The sequence below is a fragment of the Scatophagus argus genome, chromosome 18 (genome assembly GCF_020382885.2).
Source record: "Scatophagus argus isolate fScaArg1 chromosome 18, fScaArg1.pri, whole genome shotgun sequence".
In the NCBI taxonomy this organism is placed as follows: Eukaryota; Metazoa; Chordata; class Actinopteri; family Scatophagidae; genus Scatophagus; species Scatophagus argus.
Window position 1 is genome coordinate 3,382,059 of NC_058510.1, and position 21,094 is coordinate 3,403,152.

At 40.6% G+C, this 21,094-nt stretch overlaps 1 protein-coding gene across 7 annotated transcripts in view; it reads left to right on the plus strand.

Moving 5' to 3' along the window:
• LOC124049492 (trichohyalin-like) overlaps positions 1 to 21,094 on the plus strand; it is a 140,353-nt gene that overhangs the window by 19,569 nt on the left and 99,690 nt on the right. For all 7 annotated transcript variants that reach the window (XR_006841412.1, XR_006841413.1, XM_046371195.1 and 4 more), the window contains 3 exons: positions 1,621 to 1,729; positions 3,353 to 3,532; positions 4,161 to 4,430. Coding sequence is in view for 5 of the 7 variants with exons in the window: in XM_046371195.1 (XP_046227151.1) it covers positions 1,621 to 1,729; positions 3,353 to 3,532; positions 4,161 to 4,430 (559 nt within the window). In the remaining 2 variants the exon portion in view is untranslated. The remainder of the gene's footprint in view (positions 1 to 1,620; positions 1,730 to 3,352; positions 3,533 to 4,160; positions 4,431 to 21,094) is intronic.

Genomic DNA, 21,094 nt, shown 5'->3' on the forward strand with positions numbered 1-21,094 from the left:
GAAAATAGAACCTTATGTACCATTAAGTAAGACAAACGATGCTTATTTTCTTTTTCTATTTTTGACTCTCCTTTGACTGAATATTACCTTGGTGTGTATGGTGTGTGTGTTTTTTAAAAGAATACTGGGTCAAGCCAAAACGATGTTCCTTATCTGAGCTCACGAGTGTTTTGTGTAGTCCACATATACATGTACACTGACATGCACACAGCACTCTAAAGCCACCACCCCACTGTGCAGGTGAAAATTGGGATGAAATTGGCTGCATTTGCTTTTCATTCAAAACCCTCTTTCGATTTTCAACTTGTTCCCATTTCAGACCATTCGTCTCCAAAGAATCTCTCCTAAATTCGGGGTGATTTAAGTATTTTTTTCCCCAAACTGACAGGGAAATAAGTTTTGAAAATGCTAATAAATAGACCAAGCTTTTTTCCTTCCATCTTAAAAAATAGAAAAAAGAAAAATTACGTTATGTAGCTGAAGAAGGTTTTGTCCTTTGTAAAAAGTTGAGGATTGAAATTTACGCATATCTTTAGGGAACGATTGTCTTTGTCTACACATTTCTATTCATGCTTAGAAGTACACACTGTGTTGGTACATTCTTTTTTAAACATTTTCTTAGTGAAATGCTCAGCAAAGTGATAATTCATAACAAAGGAACACTGTAGTTAGAGCAGAATAGAAAGTGAATTAGTAGCACAGCAGCATGCACACTTTCCCATTCTCTTAGAGACAGAAACAGACTATAATGTAAAGTCAGTTTTTTTAACACTCTCCTCTGTGGCTTTTACTCCATTTCACTGAAAACTTGTTTTTTTCCTGAAGTGAAAGATTTAACTCTCAGTGCTCTCTATCCACTCACATGTCACTTTTGTCAAATCTTGCCTTTCCTTCGCTGCTTGGTGCGAACGTGTAGACACGCTTGATCAAATGTGAGTTTAACATTTTTAATCTGCGCAAAGTTTCATCAGAATAACTCATCTCATGAGGCTGCTGGTAAATATGAAATTGTGCGTGTGTGTGTTTGTACGTGACTGTGTGTTTGTGAAGAGTACTGCACAGGACCGTGTGATCTGTTTTTTTTTTTTTCCTCCTTCCATCTTGGGTGTGTGACAGCTGTCACTGGTGACTCAGAAAGTGTCTGGGAGTTAAAATATTGTCACCACTGGGAAGCACACACACACACACACAGACGTGGATATCAGATCCAGTTGCTGTCACCTCGCACAAATTTCACCACCCTCAGCATCTCTTTACTGCTTTTGAATTAGATTTGTTTTTATGAATCATATATTAAATTGTATACGCACAGTGTGTTTTGTGTTTCACATAGTGGATTATTTATTTATTTATTTTTACTCTCATATATGACATTTATGTCATTTTTGATGCAGTGTAAAGACTGCAAAATAATTATTCGCAAGGCCATATAATGCGTAATTTGTCCTTATACAATCACTGATTTGGAGCATATGATAAGGCTTTTATGTCTGACAATTTGTAACATATTCAAAACACATATTGGAAATTGTACCACTTATGTCGCATCACATGACAGCGTATGAAACAACAAAAAGCTGTTTGGGTAGGTTTTCCTGTAATTCTCCTTTTCTGCCATAGTGCTGGTGTGTCTGAATTACAAGACCTGAAAAGCCAGTTGCAAACCAAGGACATGGTCATCTCTGATCTGGAGAGGGAGCTCAGAGAGAATTTCCAGCAAAAACAAAAGGTAATCAAATTGACTTGTCCAGATTTATTTACAGATTTATTTTTAGGATAAACTACAGGATCACAGCATGTCATCAGTATGTTCTGTCCACTCTTTAAACCTTTTGTGAACACATCTGCTTCTTGGCTAATTTAACTTTGTGATTCAGTTTAATTTAATGCAGTATATTACCTGCGTTTACATATACTTTACTGACTTCCATAATTTCGAGGTGTTGTCACAGGTCTGCAATGCAAACAAAGAAACTTTTAGCAGAATTTTTTTAACCACACCTCTAAGACTGCCTACACAATTAAATGACTTGTTAAGGGGATTTTTTTGCAGCATGCTTGTTATTGTTTAGAAGCCTGTCTGAGAGGTGGAGAAGTCTTTTTTTTTTTTTTTAACGATATTGACTTGGCAGCTGTGCTAAAAGCGCTCCAGGTGCAGCCAGGTTTAACAGGAAGCCTAGGCGTGTGTGATGAATTACCAACATATCTCAGAGCCCTGGGTAACAAACATGGCGTCGCCGGCCGGGATTAAAAGGGAGAGTTTTTTACGGCCTTCCCACACCTCCTTACAGGGTGTCACTAAATTATACCCACTGCTGTTTTACTGTCTTCTGTGGCTTACGGTTAAGACGTGCATAAATACACACAGACTTGCGGAAATTCGCTCACATGCGCACACACAGACACACACATAGATTTGTGCTTGTGGTAAACCGGGGCTTGTTGGTTGTTTTATGTGTGTGTTGGCTGCTTACTGTTTGTTTATGCTGCTTGTGAGTTGACTCATTTGCACTGCTGCTAATTAGTGGTTTGTGTGATTACAGAGCCTTGGAGAAACAAGTAGAGCAACTGGGGCTTGTTCTGCTAATCACATTCTCAACAAATGTTGATGTATTTTTTTTCTCATTCTGCTTGTGTTTCTATTTAACTGGTACGGCTGCAATGCAGATGCAGGTTCTGCTGGCACAGACTCCCATACACACTCGCAGACTCGATAAAGATGATTGCCACAGAATTTCATCTGTGTTGGTGATAAGCAAGTTTCTCTATGAACTGAAGAAGTTTGCAGAATTTAATGTTTATGAGGCCCAGTTAAGACAGAAGTATATTGTTAACAATGAAAACAGTGGATGCATTCATTCATTTCCTTTGCATTTGTCAGTGTAGAAGGTTTTCATCTGTAATGATATGTGAATTACTGACATGGTAGCAGCATTTCCTTATATAACCCAGGCCATTCTTCTTCATTCTTTTATAGTGGGTTGTGTTTTGCATTTCTCTGTGTCTCCTCTGCGCCATCTTACATCACCATAAATAACTTAACATAAACAGCTGTTTTACTTGAAGATACTTAAATATAAACATTTTAATAAATCATATTCATACCAGTTGACAACCTCCCATGTTTAAAAGGGTTCTGTTTTAAAATCGAATATTAACAATTAATATAGAAATGTAAATGAAATTCTACTCATGTCTTGTTAGATAGCTTGAGATTATTGCTTGACACTTGTGAAGACGTAATCAACAACATTTGTGAAACACACCATAAAGCGAGTTAGTCGCTTAGTCACTGAGAACAACTTTCTTCCTATGAAAGACTCTTTAACATATAATTTCCATCATGACCCAGACAGCAGCACAGGTGCTGGAAAGTAGTGAGAGGCTGGTGCACCTGCAAAGCGAGCTCTCCTGTCTGCAGCAGATCCAGAAAGACAACATGTGGGAGGTCACTGAGAAAGACATCTGCATCACCAAACTGCAAGCTAATATTCAGCTGCTGCAACAGGACGGGGCCAACACACATGCTCAGGTGGGCAGAGACTCAAATGTGTAAAATAACCAGTACAATGAACAATGTAAAATAATACTATATTATATTATTGGATTTTAATTATTGATGCAATAATGTGTTAATCACTTTAATGTTCAAGCTCTTCGTTTAACTGTTTTCTGTGGTTTGTCTTACAGTGTCATCAGTTTCCCCTTATTTTAATGTTACATCATAATTTATTTGTTGAATATATGTTTGTATCATTAAACTAAATGTGCAAAATAACTAGTAACTAAAGTAATGTACTGGAGTATTTCCACCACTGGAAGTACTCAACAGGACAGTATTGCATAAATGTGTTTTCTAACACTGATAAGTCAGGAATCTTATTTTGACACGTATATTTCCATCCGTGCACCAGATGCTGTACACGAAGAAATAGCTGATAATGTAAACATAAATGCACCCACTAGCTGCCAGTCAGTCACTTCAAACATCTTTTTTTAACCTCATTTCTCCGTAGCTGTCTTTTGGGATGCTGCCTTGCAACGGGTCTCTTGATGTTTCAGATTAGTTTTTAGATTAAGTGACTGGTACCTCATTTGTTTTACAGAGCACAGACATGTGACTGTCTGAACATTTCTCCTTTTTTCCTGTCTGACTGTAGCTCTCCAAACTGAGTGTCAGAGCGACGGAGCTTCAGGATGAGCTGAGGAGGAAAGAGGAGGAATGGAGGCAAAGAGAAGACGAACTGCGGCTGAAATATGAGGAGGAGCATCAAAAAGCAGAGCAGAGGAGAAGGCATGAGCAGCGAAAGAGAGAGGAGGAGGAGAAGAAGAGGGAGGAGGAGTTGAAGAGAGGGATAGAGGAGGAGAGAAAGGCCCATGCTGAAGCTGTTAAAAAGTGGGCTGAGAAGGCAGCTATTTTGAATTCTGAGGTATGTATATCAATGTACTGTGTACTATGTAACTAACTAGACTACTCAGTGATGGGTGACGATGTGTAAACCTTGCTGCAGTCGAGAAATGCTTTCCTCTTCGTTGTGTTCCCTCATTTTAATTCTAGTGTTTTAAAAGTACGTTCAAATCAAGGACCTGTGAAACCAAGGGAAGCTAAAGATGCTCATCATGAACTGAAGCTAAAGTTTCACGTCCAATAAGACACCCTCAGCCACAATTAATACATAATTAGTTTGCTTTTCTTAATTGAGCTGTACCGATGCTTACGGAAGTGCAGAAGGCAGAAGCCATGATATTTACATGCATGCGTATACATGCATTTACACAGACTTGTAAAAAAAAAACAAAAAACAAACAACAAAACACTTCACCTTAATTCAGACCTCAGACACTTTCTCCTCTCCTCCAGCACCTGCCCCCCTCTTCCTTCCATCCTGCCATCTTGCCACAACCGCTCCAAATTAATCTGCAAAATATTGATTTGAGGAGCGGGGGTGTGTGGGGGGGGGGCACACGATTGCGGCCGCATATTAATACGAACGGGCCGCTCTTCGTCTCTCCTCTATACTTTAAGATCCTCATATCTTCATAATTGATTAATGTTCCTTTGTGAAGTGGGGATGAATAATACATTAGTGGGCCTGCTGCACCCTCAGGCTGATGAGAAAATGTTTAATTTCAGTAAATGTAGCTCTCCCGCTCTCTTTCTCTCTCTTTCATTTTCCCTCACTGGTTATTTGTGAGTGTGTTTGTGAGTTTTCACTTGTGAGCTGAAGACTTTAGGAGAGTTGTTGATTTGCTTTTTTCGTGTTTACTGTCGTCTTGAAGCGCATGTTAAGCATCACAGACAAAAGGCAGCTTCTGGATTTGCAAACATGAATGAATAAATTGGTGAAATGGGCTCAGTATTGTTCCATTAACTGATATAACTGCAAGAGCTGTGTCATTTTACAAGCTGTTTGCCTTCCAAAAGAAGAAATCACCCCTTTGGATGTTTTTTTTAGTTTTGCACACATTGCACGTGAATGTGCTACAAGCATCAGTTGCTACAGTTTCCATCATCAATCAGTGAAAACATGCAAATGTACCATAAACCCACCTGACAAGTATCCTCTTCAGCTTGGAAAGGTGCCGGAAGGGTGACATATGTCTGCTGCTGTGACTGGCACAGCCTGGCGCCACTCAGCTCATCTGGTTAACAATGCTAATTATGCTAAACAGAAGCCTAATAATGATGATTAGGGATTTAAGAGCTGCAGCATGGCAAGCTTGGCTCGTGTGGTGGCGGTGGCGGGTGGGTGGGGGTTGTCTGGCACCTGATGGTGAGCATCTGTGTGTGTACAACAGATAAATGATGAAGTGAACACACACATACACCCACAGGTCTTACTTCATGCCTACTTAGCTTTGCCTCATTTTCATTTGAACTTCTGCCAGTGATGAAGGGGATCTGTAAGCAGGCACAGCTTCATACATGCACCCAGAGCGCTAATTGAATAAATAATACTTATCTGTTAACAAGCATCCTAATTAGTTATGCTAATCAACCTAGATAACCCAATTAACCTCATGGAGTGAGGAATGGGCGGGGGGCTCCTCTTTGTTCATATGTGGGAGTGGATTTATATGCCTGAGAGCATATCAGAGACACTTAAGAAAACACATTTGCCTAATTAGTTTTCAATGACGTCTACAAGCATTTATGCTTTTTCACATCCTTATTGTTCTGCTTTTGAATGTGAGGTAATAAGCTTTTCACACCAAGGGTATAAGTGGTATTGAATTCATGTAAACAGTGTTTTTCTACATGGATATATGAGCTTATATGGATTTATACTGCCTTCTGCCAGTCTTTCTCTCAGTTAGATCCACATGGACATGTATATTTTTACAACAATTATGGTAGTTTAAACAGAGTGTGTATTTGTTCAGAGAATGTCTGCCTGTTCCATTAGTTTATGTCCTTGGAAATACAATTTGGCCTCAAATTCTCTCCGTTTATTTAAAACCTTCAGTCAGCATTCCCATCCTAATAGTGAGCCGTGTTTCCTCTCGTTTAGCTTCACCACTCATTATCCGGGCCATGTGGAAGAGACGGTGTTTAGAGAGGAGTGGGAGAGAGAGGGAGAGACGGTGAGAGATAGAAAGAGGGAGAAAATGGGTTAAAGCTGGAGAAAACCAGAAAAAACGACAGAGAAAATGAATGTGTGACTGAAAGAGAGAAAGAGAATGTAGATTTTCTTTGAACCTGACCGCAGATTCTTGTGCTCCTAATGAATGCGTGAGGAGACAGAAGGGAGGGAGACACCCAGACAAAACTGTCTTTGTTGTGCCCAAGAAGGAGAGAGAGAGAGAGAGAGAGAGAGAGAGAGGCAGAGCGCAGCAGATTTATGTCTAACAGGAAGTCTCCCAGATTTGTGGTGTCATGACCCCCTACCCCCACCACCCCACCTTCCCCAGCTCAGCTGCATGCTCTAGCTTTTAATTAATAGCCATTTTAAGATTGATACACACACTTGAGTGTATGTTTGTATGAAGTATTCATGTATGCATGTGAGTCTTTGGCATGCGTTTAGGTGAACAGTTTATCATGTGGAGTTTGTAGATGAGAATTAGTTTTGACGTGCTCATCTGCTCTTCTGGTTTGGTTTCTGAGGCTGACAGAGGGAGAGCCTCAATTAAAACACAGAGTCAGAACTGTTTGACATGATGTTAAGAGTTACGTTGTGTGTTGGAACTCAGACAAGAGTCACTAAAGACCTGCAACTCATCTTAAGGCTTACAACCAGCTGTCAGCTAAATGCTATTTGTCAATCTTAAAGGGAGAATTCCTCCGAAAAACAGCAACAAAAAAACCCTGCTTGTTTTGCTCTTACCTGTAGTGCTATTTATCCATCAAGCTTGTTTAGGTTTTAGTTGCTGAGTTTTGGAGGTGGAGACTGTAGTGATGTCCGCCTTCTCACTTTGCTTGTGTTAGCAGAAGTGACAGCAGTTATCTTCAAAACTCTGCAACTCACACCTAAACAATGTAGATGTATAAATAGCACCAAAACAACTGATTTTAAAATGTTTAAAAAAAAAAAAGGCATACAGTATTAAATGCTGCACCCAACATAAGCATTAGGTCAGGGCACCTTTGCTAATATGCTAATGGTTTTCAATGCTGTCCAAAGGCTGCACTTCTTTAATGGGTAGACCGAACACTGTAAGCTACTTGAATTGGGGTGAGCCACTAATATTAGCTTGTGTTCACATTAGCTGAGTCATCTCCTCTGTGTCCTTGGCCTATTAGCTGATTTAAGACTGATTAGATCAGTCTTGCACGAACATGCACTGTCACAACCAAATTTGAATATCAAAATGGAATTGCCTGACCAGTGAAAACTAGATTAATTCAAAATGTTTGCATCAAGGTGTAGGTAAAACAGATGACTGTGCATATTTTTAATGCACCCCGTGGCATTTAAAGCCATTTATGACATTATCTAAAGCTCATGTTATGCAAACACATTTTGTGAGTCAAAGCCACTTATGATGAGAATACTTGATGCTCCTGTTTTCTCCCTTGCCTTGATTTGACTTCTTGAGATCATCAGCATAGGTATTGATTTTGCACTTTATTTGATGGTGTTTTAGTGAGCTTAAATGTGTATACCTTTTCCATAATAACATGCCACAGTAACAAAGAGTAAATGATGTTGAGCTATGTTACTACCTTACTGTAATGTGCTTGCCATATGCTTTTTATCAAAACTGCAGCAAGACATACTGTAGCCTCTGACATATTGGCGGGACTTTGGTAAGAGATTAAAAAATAACATTTTTACATCCATTTACTGTTCACCCATTTACCACAGCTATGTTATTTCAGCCCCCGACCTGTTAAAGTATCTCTTCATCTAGCTTCGTCAAGGTTATGTAAACAGATTGGTCGCTGCTTTGCTCCCAACAAATGCCACAAATAGTTTTTCTCCTCTCTAGTCTTCAGGAACTGCCAAGAAATTGCACGGCTGCTACCAGGTCAAATCTCCTGACAACCTACAAGCATGCTGGGTGATGTGAGTTTGGCCTAGAAACCTCCCACTTCCCCAGCCTTCCTTTAAAAAAATAATTTCTATTGTGTAGTTGATGTGAGAACCCATTGCACTGTTTCTATCTGAATGTGTTGCTCAGTTCTACTGTGAGCTATTTGATCAGCTCAGAGCACAATGTTACACTTTCAAATAGTTGCTGTTGTAAACAAGAGAAACTTGTTTTGCTGTCTGTTAGAGTTTGAAAGTAGAGTGTCAATTTCACTTAGTACTTTTCATGTCAGATGAGAGGTAGTGAAGAGTACTCAGCCAATGCAAAATGTGTACGTTTGTGTGTGCTCATGCACAGGACCGAGTGTTTCTGCCTCTGTGTGTGTGTGTGCATGTGACAGTTTCCTCTCAAGATGTTAATTCCTCTCCTCCCTGTTGTTGTCATGCTTACACCAGCAGTGTCTGCACCAGGGAGACGAAGACATATTGGTGTTAATGAAAAGCCCTCCTAAACTCTCCTCCCCGCATGAATGTTTAAACATGCTTGTCATAACATTCATTCGCTCACACATGACAGCTAGCATCTGCAGCTGCCTTGCTCGCCCTCAATATTTTATCATACCATCTCCCCTAACCCCAGTCTAGCACAATGGCTGTGTGTTAGCAAACTGAATTATAATGACTCAAAACAGGCCGTCTTCAGACTCACTGACAGCACAGGCCATGCATAATGGATTCTGCAACACCACAGGTCTCATAATGGTACAATTAGTCAATCTTAAAAATGCAAGAAAGTTTAAAAGGACAAATGACGGAAATGTGGTTATACAAAGAAGGAAAGGAAAACAGAAAACAGAGAGGAAAAAAGAGAAAGGAGAAAAGCAAAGCAGAAAGCAAGGACAGATTTGTGTAAAGAAAGGAAAACTGGAGCAAGAAAAAAAAGGAAATGAACAATGGAGTAAAGAAAAAAAGAGAGAAATCCTCATGCCCATATACAGTATGCTATTCAGAAGCCCCGTTACACTGCAGGTCAGCAGTTGTGACCTTGGCGGTTTTGACAGAAGTGGTTCACCATGGTAACGGTTGGTCTGCAACCCTCTGAACACCCCCGCACCCCTCATCACTCCCCAGCCCTCCTCACTGCCTCCCTGCCAATCTGATTGGATGCACAATTGAAATGTCATGCTTCAGCAACACACATGCACACGCACCAGATCAACCAGACCGAAACAGTGGAATGAAAGAACGGGCTCGTTGTATAAGTCAAAACGAAAGAAACCAGAGACAAAAGTGACACAGTAAGAGAGGAGAAAGGTTTTAGTTGAGCTTTATATCACTGTGGTATTTCAGAGAACAGGAAAAAGTGGGGTTAACATTGTGTGGTGGGCGAGGAGACCTAGGCACAGAGCATCAAAGCATAGAGGCTTGTCATAGCCACTGAATACAGAATCAAATGAATATTAATGTGGAACCAATTACCTCAGGGAAATGTTGTCTGTAGGTTAGCTTTGCTAACGTATGTGTCTCACCTTTGGCAAAGTGGAAGCAGTGGGGGGAGCCTGGAGGGGTGGACAGCACTGATGTATTTGTTTTCCTCCTAACAAGCTTGTCTGCCCCTGCTAAAATAGAATTGTCCACCACACAGCTCCTCCCCTCCCCTCTCTTTCTTCACTTACATGCAAAATACAATGTTTTATTTATGAATTATGGAGAGGTGGAGAGAATATATGATACAATTCTTCAAAAATGCCTGTGGCTAAGAGGGAGTTAATATTGGCACCGTTTCTGACGATGTTGTTTGTTTGCAAAGATTTGATAAGCAGCAAAAAATTAATTTAGAAATGTTTTGCTACAGTATTGGCAAAAGGTTTTTTTTTCTAGATCAGACTTAGTTAAATAATATAACTTTTGAATACAACAAAAGCCAATAAACAAAAATGGGCTTTTAAAGTCCCTTAGAAGCACATTTTTGTTTCATGTGTCAACAGTTACAAAAGTCCCCCATTTTTCCTTGTATATTGCTGTTTTGAGGCCCTTTAGTGATGTCATGTATAGTATTATGTTGTGTGTGCAGTTCAGCACAGTGCAGCACTGATCTGTACTGGTCTGTAGCTACTGCTGATCTGCATAAGTGACTGTGGCACACTTAAAGCCACTGGCTCCTTAAAGCCCCTTCTAAATCAGTGTTAAAGCCTTGATAATAGACCTCACTGACCAATTGATTGGCCTTCATATGTTTACAGCTCACTTTAATTGCCTCAAAAATACCATTTATCAGCCATGTGTGTCCGTGTATGCATGAATGTGTGTGTGCAAGCACGCCTGTCCATCGACAAAAAGGCCTATTGATTTATCAGCATCAGGATTTGTCCCGTTCGGTGTACATAAAACCCCTGCATATGTGCTGTTCAAAATGGGAAATGGCCCCATCGATTCCCTTAAGTTGGAGCCCAAATGCTAAAGATTTTTGGATAAGCTTTCTCATTATTTAAGCTGAAATCAATAGGGGAGAGCATGGGTCTAATGAATGAACGGGCCACAGATCAGATGGGGTGTGCTCATCCCTGGCCTGTCCTGGTCGATCTGTGTGGGTACGTGTGAGTTTGTGTGTGTGTGTGTGTGTGTATGTGTGTGAGAGAGAGAGAGAGAGAGAGAGTGTGAGAACAAGAGAGACAGAAAGAGCCTGACTATTTGTACATCACAAACCTTTTCCTTTGGCTCTCACAAAAATTCACACCATATGTTTGTCTCTGTCTTTATTTTTTTCTGTTCATTTGCTGTTTCATAACTATAGGGATTATTGTATTATTATTAAAATTATGAATATTTCTGTGCCATTTCCTGTCAGCAGGAAGCAGCTTGAGTGACAGAACCAGGAGGAGGAGAAAATAAGTTTACAACGTTCATGTATGTCACTGTTGTCCTTACATTCACTTAACTGTGACTGTGACTCCCCTCTCACCCTTGCTTGGAAAAAAAAAATTATAAACGCAATGAAAATTCATCTTCTGGTCTCATCTGGCCTCATAAGGCCCAGTTTCCTCATGGGAGTCAGTGTTGTTTGATCTTATCTTCTTGCTTAGACCGCATCCAAGTGGGGAATAAATGACAAAATAAAACATACAGCAGCAACTGCAAGTGATCATGGGACTGACCCAGAAATAAAACTACTCCTGATGCTCAACACCTACAAATAAAATCTAGATAAAATATAAATCTTCTTTGGAATAAAATATGTAGTGCATGTGGCTGTGTGTCAGCCGGTGAAACCAAAAAATTCTGCTGGAGAAAAACACAAATTCACACTCGCACACAGACCCAAATACTCCTCCCAACCGCAACCCCTTTGGCTGGCTTTTTAGTTTTTCCACTTTCCATTCTTTCCACACTTCAGAAGAATGAAAATGATAAAGAGTGGTGTATCTCTAGGAAATTGTCTTTGGCCAGCACTTGGCAGACACTGCCTCTCAGAGTACATTTACCAGACGACTGTTGAGAGTTTCACTCTGTGGTTTGCCCAACTCATGGAATTAACTGCAGTAATTAGCTACATATTGCAGACAGTTGTCGTTTAAGCTGCAGAAACTGACAACCGACTGCTAAAAATGAAGCCTGGAGACATTTAAAGCCGATAATAGATTTTCTTTCAGCTGATCACCTGCTCCTCATAGCTGAATTATCGTTTAATTATAAAATTAAAGATAATTTCACTTTTCTACATTCTAAAAATGGTGTACTGAGCAAAGATGGATAATGTATTATTCCATAGGTCTAATGAGATTTATTGTGTGTTTTTCCCTCCTCTTTGAACACTTGTGCAAGTGCAGTGGTGTTGTCCTCCTGTGAAAGTGTAAAAAAGGTCCACACCAGCAGCAACATGTTTGGCTCTCTAGTCTTCCCAGGTGCAGCAGATTGTTGTCATGCATGTGCTAACAGGTAATATGCTTGTTTAACTTCTTGTTGTTCTTTCTCTTCTTTTTCATTCATTGGCAGATTGCAAAACAGACTTTAAAGGTGCATAATATCGTAATCATTATTTGCAACATACATGTGAGGCAGGCTACGTTTTGTGCCTTGTGGCAAATAATCACAACAATTAGGTATATGTGCATTTCAACAATATCAACAAAAAAGGATGCTCTAGAGTGCAAATATCACTAACAGCCCAATTTTCAAATAGTAAGCTCCTGTTCCTTCCCTTCACTCCCCGCTAAGGTGTCCCGTCTTTTCAGCTCATAAATATTGAAGGCAAAAGATGATGAGATTCACGGACAGGAAAGGAATCAAAATCTATTGTTGCGTGTCCTTTTCCCCGTGTAAAGTTTGGATTAAATGTCACACATTAGCATGTGAACTTTTAAATGAGCTTGTTTGCTCTCTGCGGTGTGGGCCATGTAAATACCCGTCTTGAGTATGGAATGGGGATTGCTTTGTGTAAGGGAGGGAGACGGTGGGGGTTCACAAGAATTGGGGAGTGTGGGACATATTTGAGTGTTGCACCGGCAATTAGGCCACAGCAAGGGACTGGAGTGCCAAACAGCTCTATTGACTGGTTGCGTCTGGCTGATGCTCCACACCTGAAGTGGCAGAATGTGGCAGATGGGAAAGCTCCCTGATGGCTATGGCTTCTGGTGATTTGAGGGAAGGAGATGATTGACAAGCACTCCCAAAATGAGATGACTGACATGCACTGTCAGAATGAATCTGCTGGGGGAAATTCAGGTGTGAGTACAGAGAAATGTGTGTGCAAATGTGGATATGGGTGTACTGTAACTTAACAGTATGTGCTTTAAATGTTTGTACTAATAAGTCAAAGAGAACCTTATGTTTCTGAGCTCACAATGTGCCATGATGATGTGCATGAGTGTGTGTGCATGCCTGGCTATGCAAGATACTTGATAGTAACCAAACACAATTCTGTATTTGCACGTTGTTTTCATTGACTATGAGTCTCTTTGTTTTAAAGTGTAAGGCTGCTTATTTATTGACGTAATTTCCTCTCAGTGAAGGGCTTGTGTCTGTATAACACATTAAAATCATAATGCAATCTTTTGCTAACCCAGGAGCAACGTTATTGTTCTATTATACTCACCGAACAACAGCATCTCAGCCTGTTTATCAATCCAATATCTCATAATGTGCTCTCTGCTGCCTGGTCATTTTGAATATAAAAAGATCTCTTACTGTTATTATACCATATTTCCTATATTTAGTATTAATCTCTTGTTCTGACATGAATCTGACACATCCAATATCATATTTGATTAGTTGGGGTTTTTTTGTTTGTTGTTGGTTGTTTTTTTTTTTTTTTTCATAGTCTCCAGGTGATATTGGATACACGTGCTGGGCTGGTATTATGTTGGCTATTTCATCTGGGTATAAAAATGATTTAGTGTGTACTCAGCGCGCAGTGTCATTGACTAGCTTTAATTTCTCTGCAAGGGTGGGCTTTATTACCCTGCTACTCTCCGAATGTGTGTGTGCGTGTGTGTGTGTGTGTGTGTGTGTGAATGCGTGTGCATGTACGAGAGAGAGAGAGAGGGAGTGAGTGTTTCTTTTCATACACTGTATATTTGTGCGTTCTGATGCTCGGTGGTATAGCAGCATACCACACCTGTGTGCACATGCGCCCTTGTGCATATCTCTGTATATCTCTCCATGCCTGCTGTATTATCCAACATCTTCAGCATGTAATTACCATTCAGTGGAAGAATCAACTAAACCAACAAGTGGAACAGCTCCCACATCACACTCAGGCCGAACCGGTGGTCCCACTGCAAGAAACAGAGGGGCTCCACTTTGCCATGACAAACCTTACTTCTGATCAAATGCTACAGAGCCATAATCATGTTTGTGCCACTGAATTCTTTAACCTTTCCATGACCCTGCTGAATGCCAGCGGCCCAATCATAGAACCTAATTGAATCTGCTCTGCGCCCCCCCCCAACCCCAACACTGATGAAAAAATAAAATTGGAGGTGAAAAATGAATACAGCAGTAAAGAGAGAAAGCAGGAGGTGTTGCTGCTGGTGGTGGTGGTGGAAGAGGGAAGGAGGGGTTGCACTGCAGTTTTATAAATACACAGATGTGCTCACAAACACACACCCAGTCACACCTTTTTCAATCTCTCAGGAGAGTGGGGAGAGGGAAATGACAGAGAGAGGGAGAGATGTAGGGAGAGAGGCTGGGCCCAGGTTTCTCATTACCCCTCGGCCCATTCAGAGGATATTCCTATAAGATAATCTGATTTATTTGCAATTTTCCTTTAAGCGGCTTAGTGTTTACCTCCAAGATTAATATTTTTCTCTGTTATTAATATCAGACTGTAATTAGGAGTGATGTGTCTCGCACTGCACAGCTCCATGGCCGCCAGGCAGCTCGCTGGATGAAACTCTTGTTGCAACTCTGTGATCCTGTTTCACAAGACAAAAAAAAGAGAAAAAAAAGAAAAAGAGAGAGAAAAAAGAAGAGGAAGTTTTAAAACCAAGAAAGAGGCTGCAGGGTAGGGACGTAGAATTACAATTATACCTGCCTGCCTTTGTGTCTACGTGTGTGTGGGTGTGGGTGCAGGACCATGCGGATATGTGAGTGTGTATTTCTTTCCTTTCAGTGCGCGTGTGTGACAGTGTGATGGTGCCCTTTGATTGATAAGGTGTCTGTGCCGGCTGCAGATTGCTCTTGCTGATTGCTTCTGAGAGCTCCAGCTGATTTATAATCAGAGCAGGATGAAGGATTGAGCTGTGGATTGCTTATCTGTTTAGCCCCCTCACAACATAAACTGACAAATTATCATGTTGAACACACACACAAACACACACACACAGAAACAGGAACATACAAGCACATGTGAAAGAAAAAAGAATGCAATAATGTGGACCTTCTTATTAAACACACACACACACACACACACAAAACATAAACGGGTTTATTTTTCAGGTCACATTTTTCTGATTGCCCAAAAGTGTGCAATCAGTCTCATTTATTTAGATGTCAGCATTAGATATATGTAAGTCAAGTTAAGTTTGCAATTAACTTCTTTGATACACATGGAGTTTTGATTTGCTCGGTGCTAAAGAAATATTTGGAAGACTCCGCACCGATGATCGTGGCTGTGGATCTTTTTTTGTGATTTTTAACTGTTTCTCTGTATGTCCATAATCACATCCCTAATATCTGCACTGAGTGGCTAAAATGCCTCAGATGAAAAAACAGATACTTTTATTGTGCCAGATGAAGAGATTATGATTGTGTTTAAAATATTATATTTACATAGTATATCCTGAGTAGCTGTTTGTTACTTTTGATAAAGAGGCTGGCATAATATGTGAGACTAATTCCACTTGGCAAGCCAGAGTACAAGCCAGCAGGTTTAAATGCTGACAGGTTTAGTATGCCCTATGGCACTGTGACAGTTCTGCGAGTGTGTGTGTGTGTGTGTGTGTGTTGCTAACCCTGCATCTTCCTGTCTTTCTCTCCCTTCCCATTCTTACCTGTCTGTCTTATTATCTGCTACTTTCTCTCTTTTCACCGCAGTTGTTTGTAAATGCACAGTGACAGAGTCACGAAAGAAGCACAAAAACACAAAGTACAGCAGCACTTGTTATACACACACTCACACACACACACACACACACACACACTGACGAATGGCAGCAATTAGATGGTGAAACCAACCATGTGAGGACAGAGGAGCGCTGAGGGGCTGCAACCGCTGTATGGAACATGTGTGTGCGCATGATGTACATGTTTGTGTGTATTTGTGAAGGTTTTTTATCCTTCAAATGCGCCATCCATCTGTCTAAATATCAACACCGTCTCGTATGTCGCCGGGCAGTGGCTGTTTTTAGGCGTCATTTGCAATCAAGGACCAAATACGAAAAGAACTGGACTGCGATATTATCACTTTGCAAAAATTAATTGCTCGTGGGACTCAAGCTGGAAAAGAAATGCTTTTGTATTTGGCAGCAGCCACACTTCTGTACAAAAACATTAGGAAATGCTGCAGACAGAAAAGAACAGACATGCTTGTAATTTCTGTTTTCTCTTGCTCTGGTTCCATGTCAGCCCACTGTGTTGTTTAACCTATTGACACTAAGAACTTGAGTTTTCCCAGCCCTTCTTCTCACTCCTCATTGGAGGAATTACCTTTTAACTTCAGTCAGAGCAGCAGTTATGTCTCATCGTGCATGTTCATGTGAGAATTCACCTTTTCAGGAAAATCCTCATAGCATCCTCTCCTCTCTCACATCGCTCACATCTCCTTCTACTCTGACTGCTATGTAATGAACAAATCTCTGTCTTTATCTAGTGCTCTTTCTTTCATAGGATCTCTCTGCCTTTGCTAAACATGTTGATGGCTACTTACTTCATCATAGACATAATGTACAGGTAGGGCGGGCTTGTCTCAAACATTTTCAGGCCATGCAGGAATCCTTTCTTCTTTCACCTGTTAGTGCTTGATGAGATGGCATCATATCGAAACATTTGAATGTCATGAGTCATAATAAACAGTAGTCAGGTAATAAAACAAATTCAAACCAGATTTATATCTGTCAAAGTTTAAGAAATATTGTAAAAACTATGTGCTTAACAAAATATTAAAACACTCTCATAATGTTACTTAGCCATTACCGATGAGAAGAAGGCTACACAGAAGCCAGCTTTCCTGAAACATATCATGTCTCTGTCAGTTTTGTTTTTAATTCCAAGCCTTTGTGGAGGTTGTGATATGTGTGTGTGTGTGTGTGTGTGTGGGGTGAGAGCATATTTGTGTGGACTTCTCTTGTTAATGGCTTTGCCTTCATGCCAACTTGTGCTTGTCTGATTTATTCTCTCGTCGGTGGGATTGTGCAGATTGTATAAGCAGGTGTGTATGTGGGCATGTGTGAAGATTTGTATTTATGACCAGACGAGATGTGTGTTAGACCCAGCTACTGATGAATTACCTCACTGCTGATTGCTTACATCGCAAATCATCCCCATATTATAACCCTTCTCATGCAAATAAGTGGTACCTCGTGTGTGTAGGTGTGTAAAAGTGAGAGATGCCCTGAATACATGTGCCTACAAAATAATGCAAGCTGTTATTTACAGATACAAAATGTACACTGTGAGTTCATATATGTAGCCCATGTATATCCTGTGTGTGGGGGTGTGTGTGGTAACCCTGTATCGCTGGCGAGCTCATTTCTCTCAGAAATCAAAGTTAAATGGGTCATCTATCATGAGAATATGTGACTGGGACTCTTGTCTCTGCCACGTGTGTGTGTGTGCGTGTGCGTGCGTCCAAGCATCCAAGCGTCCGAATATGCACACCAATGCAAGGTGTGTGATGCAAGGGCAGTGTGTGTGTGTGTGTGTGTGTGCGCTTCTACAGCTGTGTGCACATGTCTGTGTGCGTGCATGTGTGTATGTGGCGGCCACTTGTCTTTGCCTGCGCTATGATTAATGGTTTACATTGGGCTGCTCAGCCATGCATGTTTCTTGGTTTATCGTTTTATGCTGTCTCCAATTAAAGCTCCATAACTTGAGTGATGGCTTCACACCAGTGTCCATCAATAGAGGCCATCAGTGACCTTATGCATTCAGGATATGGAAGCCACACACTAACTAATATCCTCTTGTGTCAGAGCCAGTGGGCAATCTGTGTGTGTGAATATGCAGATAACTGTGTGTGTTTGAGTGCGTGTGTGCATGTGAAGTGAAAAACATTGATTTTAACTGATCTATCCAATAACCCTCTCAAGTAAATCTGGTTTTACTCCTTAAAATCTGATCTTAAAACAAATTAAATAAATTGTCAGGGGGACAAATAATACTTTTTAAGACCTAATCATTAACAATCATCAAGTCAATTAATCCTCCTAAACAAGTGGAATCTTCTGATCTTGATGGAAGTTTCTTTCTTTAGTTTTTGGTATTTTGAAAAAAGCAAAACTGAAAGTCTGCATCCTGGGATAATTTATGTAATTTGTTGCAGCATGCAGAATTTTGCATCCTTGTGTCACCTTGTGCATGTGGAGGTCTGTCTGTGCCAGGAAAGCGCCAGGAGATGCATACATCTAGACACGTGAGCTCGTTCACATGTGCGCCATGCAGGCATGCACGCGCCACGCAATATCATTTCACGCAATGTTATTTCTCATATAGCCGTAATGACATTAGGCCGATATGTTGATTATACTGTTGGCGAACAGCAGTCTCCTGATTGGGTTAGCATATTACCCTATATCACATCTCTCCATTCATCCCTGTGTTTTTATTTATTTATTTATTTTTTTTATTGCCCTCATTTTTCCAAATCACTTCCCACTTCCCCAGTTTCCAGGGTGAGGTTCCAGGCTATGCAAGCAGGTGATGTGGAGTAATATGATGACAGGAAGGCACAACAATGCAGGAGAGAAAAAGCCAAAACTTGAGAGCAGCTGTTGTTGTTACATGTCTGGATGCAAGACAAAGCCTAGTTATAGCAGAGCCAAGTGTTAACTTGTGTGCAAATACAAGGGTTAATAAATATTTAATCACGCTGACAAAAGCACAAATGAGCACACACAGATTATGTGTCTGGTGGTTTCAGGCCAGAATGCATTTTGAATGAAGGATGGTGTGCAGGTTGGTAAGGAAAAACAGGGTGTGATTTAGTGGAGACCCAGAGTAAGTATGGGGGCAGGGAGACAGGAGGCAGAGATATTTCAGAGTGGGCTACTCAAATTGAGAGAATGAGATTTCATTTGCAGCTGGGACATTGAGTGATGACACCCATGGTTTGTGTCTGTCCGTGTGTTTGTGTCCACATGCGCGCACTTGTGAAAGGACAAGTGTGTGTTTGCACATAGAATCCAGACACACACACACACACACAGTGCTAAATGCAAACGTCTGTGTATATATATATATATATATATATATATATATATATATATATATATATATATATATAGAAACTGCAGCATGTGTGTCATTTACCTTTAATATCAGTCTCTAAGTGATATAGCTCAGTGGCAAAAATCAGAATCACTAGCAACCACAATGCAGCAGTACAGAGTCACCTGTTTCCTCTTTCTCCCTGGCCAGCGAGTACACACAAACAATCATATGCTCAAACATCATCCATTAACTAGCAGGAAACAAACACCACAGGCAATATTTATGGTACAGTCCAACAGAGACTTTTTGGCATAAGCATGTCCAACTGTCAAGATAGGAAATTTCACTGCAAATTACTAATGGTGTTAGTCGATATTTCTACCACATGTGCAGGTAATGATTTAGCCATGCATACTGTACGGTAGGACACACAGGCAGTAAATGGAAGAAAGATAACAATAACAATAACTCACGTCAGCCATGCCTAATATATAGGCTGCTACACCATGTCATGGCTATATGACACTTAAAGAAAAATGAACTGTGGTTATCTGGAAATTAAAAAAGGGGGCTGATTGAATATTCAGCAGTGGCTGAAGGGCCAGGGGGAAGGGAAAGAAGGTGGACCTATGGATGGGGGTTAGGGGGCGGGAGGCAATGAAGACGGAGGATATTAATCAGTGGCATCATTTCCATGGGAGTTTAGCTAACCACCGACCTCAACACTTTGTCAGCCTATGAGGGAGCTTCTGCTGGAGCTGCTGCCATAACTAACCAAACCCACCAAATCACCACATATGTGATGACCACACAAAAACACACACACAAATCACTCACCTGCTTTACAAGGCCTGTATGTCATCAGAAGTCCCACCCTGCTATGTCTGTGTGAGTTTTTTGGGTAGACTTGAGTCTCATATATGCCTGTATGTACAGTAGGCACAATGTGAGTGCATACTGTCCATCCATATGTATAGGGACAATATTTGTTGGGCCAGCAAAGGCTTCCACAACACCATAGCACCATAGAGACAGTCACACCTGAGTTTGCAGTGTCAGCGCAGGATGTCCTGAAAGCAATCAATGGTTTGAAACCTGGATTCTCCACCAAATTTGAAGGCATGCTATCGGCAATTCAGGACCGTTAACACATTACCCTAACCAAATAGCCTTTTTCCAACAACGAAGACAGCTTGTCTGTGGAGGTTCACAATGTACAAAAGAGAAACTTTGCCTCAGGATTGTCTGGCCAGCCTTGAAAATCCATCAGAGGTGGAGAGAATAAACTAGGAAATGCAATATTTGTATTGTCTGTTGTACAAGTTGTACGTGTGTCTGTGTGTTAGTGAGACAGTCAAATCAAATTAACAAATTTAGTGTGATGCGTTTGTAATTTTCTTTCACCATTTTAATGAGACTTTGTCTGAGGATAATTCCACTCATAACTGATTCTTTGTCAATTTTCATAATGGAGGATCTTTGTGTGAAGACAATACACAAAGAAAGAAGTGAAAAATGCCACAGCTTTGTCTTCAGTTTATGACAGTGAATGAATATAAACCACGACACTGAAAATCTGTGGTGCAAATAAAAAATTGTATTACACATTTTGACTAACATTATTGTTTGATCTCTGGGATTCTGTGAGCTAATTTTACTATACTATCATGGCGCTTCATTCAGTTTTCCACCCACTCATTTTGTACCCTTTCAATTATAGAGATTACCACTGCTGTACTTTTGATTCAAAGGCA